Source organism: Salvelinus sp. IW2-2015, unplaced genomic scaffold (genome assembly GCF_002910315.2).
Source record: "Salvelinus sp. IW2-2015 unplaced genomic scaffold, ASM291031v2 Un_scaffold1422, whole genome shotgun sequence".
NCBI lineage: Eukaryota > Metazoa > Chordata > Actinopteri > Salmoniformes > Salmonidae > Salvelinus > Salvelinus sp. IW2-2015.
Window position 1 is genome coordinate 134,662 of NW_019942898.1, and position 4,879 is coordinate 139,540.

At 45.1% G+C, this 4,879-nt stretch overlaps 1 protein-coding gene across 1 annotated transcript in view; it reads left to right on the top strand.

The window, feature by feature from the left end:
- Positions 1 to 4,879, top strand: part of LOC112070774 (neuronal cell adhesion molecule-like) — a 169,829-nt gene that overhangs the window by 128,889 nt on the left and 36,061 nt on the right. Inside the window, 2 exon segments of the mRNA XM_070439121.1 lie at positions 3,050 to 3,161; positions 3,376 to 3,781. Of these exon segments, the coding sequence (XP_070295222.1) occupies positions 3,050 to 3,161; positions 3,376 to 3,781 (518 nt within the window).

Sequence of the window (4,879 nt, forward strand, 5' to 3'; positions counted from 1 at the left end):
GTTAGACAGTGCAGTGTTGTGGTGTTATTAATGAGTAGACAGACGTGTGTGGGTGTTATTGAATGTGTAGGACAGTGACATATTGTGGTTATTGAATGAGTAACAGTGACAGTTTTGTGGTGTTATGAATGAGTAGACAGTGTTGTGTGGTTATGAATGAGTAGGACAGTGACGGTTGTGATGTTATGAATGTGTAGACAGTGACAGTGTTGTGTGTTATTGAATGAGTAGGACAGTGACAGTGTGTTGGTGTATTGAATGGGTAGGACACGGAACGTTTGTGGTTTATGAATGGGTAGGACATGGAACGTTTGTGTGTTATTGAATGTGTAGGACAGTGACAAGCAGACAGAAAGCCAGGAGGAGTCCACATCAGAGAAGGCGGGTGCAGAATCCGGGACCCATCAGACCCTGCTATAGGCTACATGTGTGCTAGAGTTACGAACTAACTGCTAGGTCACATGACATACCTTTGACGGTACACGGATGGTGTGGGTAGGAGCAAGCGGTTGTGGCAGTGCACGCTACTGCCAGCGTCGGCATCGACACGTTCACGATACGCAGTATCTTCTGAAGTCACGATGGAGGTACGCTTGTCAGAGAACTCCCCTAGCTTACTCCACGAGACCTCTGAGTGGACTGGATAGGAATAGGAGAGAAGAGGGAGGGAGAGAGAGAGAGAGAGAATATGTTGAAGACATACGTTCCAGTGAACTTTTTAGGTCACTATGATCTATAACCACATACATAATGGTAAAAAGAATTAAAATAGAGGTATACCGTACACAACACATAATACAGGTACAACACATTGCAGTTTCTTCATTGGCACTAAGTACTTACAGTCCTTCAGTGACGCACTCCAACTCCAGGACCTGTCCTCTCAGCACCATCTTGGAGCTGCTGGACCAGAAGGAATGAGGAAAGTAGTTTCCTCTCCTCCGCCGAGCCGTCTGCCAGTCACAACGGAGGGTCAGAGACCACAACAAACTACTGCTGCTCTGTTCATTTTATTCCTGGGTTTTCCAAGGTCAGTGTTGTACACTGTGAAGTACAGGTCAGGGCTCACATACTCAAAACACAGCAGTTGACTTTTTAAAAGGTGATTTGTGTTTGAGCTGACATCAGCCAGCGTTACTAGTGAAAGTAAGGAAATTGCCTTTAAAAGTCTAGCCGGGTACAGTCGTAAATGTGTTGAATGAATCCATGCCTTCATGTCTTACTGTAAGGGGTTCTTGTCGAGCGGTAGACTTACTAAGAGGTGGTGATATCTACGAATCTTCTTTCCTGTACAGTTATACCAGATAGTTAACTACTTCCAGTTCAGTGAGGATAAGGATATCTTCTCAAAATAATCATCTTTGGATAAGATACTATGATATTAAGAGTTCAACAAATGGTGCTTGTGATGATGCAATGATCATACAGAAAGAGAGGTACACGCTCTCTGTCAGATCAGCTGTCTGTAGCCTCATCTGTTGTACGGCTGACTGCGTGTCTGCGTGACATGTGGCTTCAGGGTACTCGACAGACAGACGCATAGGAAGTGACGTTTGGCAAACGCTGAGAAATGAACTGATAGAAATGAAAGATGTCAAAGACAGTGGAGAGGTTTTAAGTGGATTGGAGGAAGAATTCGGTTGCTGGGTGAAGTGAATAGATTAACAGACTGGAGTGGCAGTGGTTGAACATTCACCGTTTGCTAGGCTGTCAATCTGCTTTGCTCTAATGAAATATATGACTATAATAAAGAGAAAGCTCCAAAAGTAGCCTACTGAATGTAATACAGACAGACCTACTGAAGTGAATACAGACTACTGAATGTGAATACAGATAGACTACTAATGTTAATACAGACAGACCTAACTGAATGTAATACAGACAGACCTACTGAATGTAATACAGACATAATGATGTAATACAGACAGGCTACTGAATGTTAATACAGACATAAATGAATGTAATACAGACATACCTACTGAATGAATACAGACAGACGTAATATATGAATGTATACAGAACCTAATGCAATGTAATACAGACAGACCTACTGAATTAATACACTCATATGCTGTATTACATTCAGTAGGTCTGTCTGTATTACATTCAGTAGGTCTGTCTGTATTACATTCAGTAGGTCTGTCTGTATTACATTCAGTAGGTCTGTATTACATTCAGTAGGTCTGTCTGTATTACATTCAGTAGGCTACTTTTGGAAAGCTTTCTCTCTATTATAGTCATATATTTCATTAGAGCAAAGCAGATTGACAGCCTAGCAAACGGTGAATGTTCCAACCACTGCCACTCCAGTCTGTTAATCTATTCACTTCACCCAGCCAACCGAATTCTTTCCTCCCAATCCACTTAAAACCTCTCCACTGTCTTTGACATCTTTCATTTCCTATCAGTTCATTTCTCAGCGTTTGCAAAAGCGTCACTTCCTATGCGTCTGTCTGTCGAGTACCCTGAAGCCACATGTCACGCAGACACGCAGTCAGCCGTACAACAGATGAGGCTACAGACAGGCTGATCTGACAGAGACGCTGTACCTCTCTTTCTGTATGATCATTGCCATCATCACAAGCACCATTTGTTGAACTCTTAATATCATAGTATCTTATCCAAAGATGATTATTTTGAGAAGATTATCCTTATCCTCACTGAACTGGGAAGTAGTTAACTATCTGGTATAACTGTACAGGAAAAGAAGATGTCGTAGATATCCACCACCTCTTAGTACAGTCCTACCGCTCGACCAAGAACCCCTTACAGTAAGACATGAAGGCATGGATTCATTCCAACACATTTACGACCTGTACACCGCGCTAGACTTTTAAAGGCAATTTCCCTTACTTTTCACTAGTAACGCTGCTGATGTCAGCTCAAACACAAATCACCTTTTAAAAAGTCAACTGCTGTGTTTGAGTATGTGAGCCCTGACCTGTACCTTCACAGTGGTACAACACTGACCTTGGTAAAACCCCAGGAATAAAATGAACAGAGCAGCAGTAGTCTTGTTGTGTCTCTGACCCCTCCGTTGTGACTGCAGACGGCTCGGCGGAGGAGAGGAAACCTACTTTCCTCATTCCTTCTGGCTCCAGCAGCTCCAAGATGGTGCTGAGAGGACAGGTCCTGGAGTTGGAGTGCGTCACTGAAGGACTGTAAGTACTTAGTGCCAATGAGAAACTGCCAATGTGTTGTACCTGTATTATGTGTTGTGTACGGTATACCTCTATTATTAATTCATTTTTACCATTATGTATGTGTGCTTATAGATCATAGTGACCTAAACAAGTTCACTGGAAACGTATGTCTTCACACTATTCTCTCTCTCTCTCTCTCTCCCTCCCTCTTCTCTCCCTATTCCCTATCCAGTCCCACTCCAGAGGTCTCGTGGAGTAAGCTGAGCGGGGAGTTCCCTGACAAGCGTACCTCCATCGTGACCTTCCAGAAGATACTGCGTATCGTGAACGTGTCCGATGCCGACGCTGGCGAGTACCGCTGCACTGCCCACAACCGCTTGGCCTCCATACACCACACCATCCGTGTCACCGTCAAAGGTATGTCATGTGACCTAGCAGTTAGTTCCGATAACTCTAGCACACATGTAGCCTATAGCAGGGTCTGCATGGGTCCGGATTCTGCACCCGCCCTTCTGATGTGGACTCCTCCTGGCTTTCCTGTCTGCCTGTCACTGTCCTACACATTCAATAACACCACAAACGTTCACTGTCCTACCCATTCAATAACACCACAAACGTTCACTGTCCTACCCATTCAATAACACCACAACCCCCCCAGAGAGAGGATGCAACATCAGTTGTGTAACACATGTACAGTGCTGTAACACAGTGCTGGCAACAACAGTGCTGCGAACCACGAGTGCTGCTAACACAGTGGCTGTAACAGCAGTTGCTGCGAGACCAGTGCTTGCAACAGGTGTGCAACACAGTGCTTGTAAGACACAGTGTAGCAGTACTGGCAACGGCAGTGCTGCAAACACAGTGCTGCAAACACAGTGCTTGTATACGAGTGCTGTAAACGCAGTGATAGCAACGCAGTATGCTGCAGACACAGTGGCTGTATACACAGTGCTGTAACACAGTGCTGTAACACAGTGCTGCAACACAGTGCTGTAACACAGTGCTGCAAACACAGTGCTGTTAACACAGTGCTGTAACACGTGCTGTAACACAGTGCTGTAACACAGTGCTGAACACAGTGCTGGAAAAAAACTAACACAGTGCTGTAAACACAGTGCTGTTAACACAGTGCTGTCAACCAGTGGATGTACACAGTGCTGCAACACAGTGCTGTAACACCAGTGCTGTAAACACAAGTGCGCAACACAGTGTCTGTAACACAGTGCTGTAACACAGTGCTGAACACAGGCTCAACAGACAGTGCTGTGAAAGCACAGTGCTGTAACACAGGTGCTGTAACAAGTGCTGCACACAGTGTGCTTCAACCAACACAGTGCTGTAACACAGTGCTCTGAACAACAGCGAAACGGTGTTAACGTGCTTAACAACTTGCGCACACAGTGCTGTAGAGCCACAGTGCTGCAACACATGTGGCTGTAACACATGCTGTAAAGTGTTGCAATGCTGGCAACACAGTGCTGTTCAAACACAAGGTCTGTAACACAGTGGCTGTACACAGTGCTGTAACCAGGCCAACACAGTGCTGCAACACAGGTGGCTGTAACACATGTGGCTGAACACAGGTGAAAGTCGCTTGCAACACAGTGCTGTAACACAGTGCTGCAACACAGTGCTGAACACAGTGCTGTAACACAGTGCTGCACACAGTGCTGCTAACACAGTTTAGTGCTTGCAACACAGTGCTGTAACACAGGTGCTGTAACCAACAGTGCTGT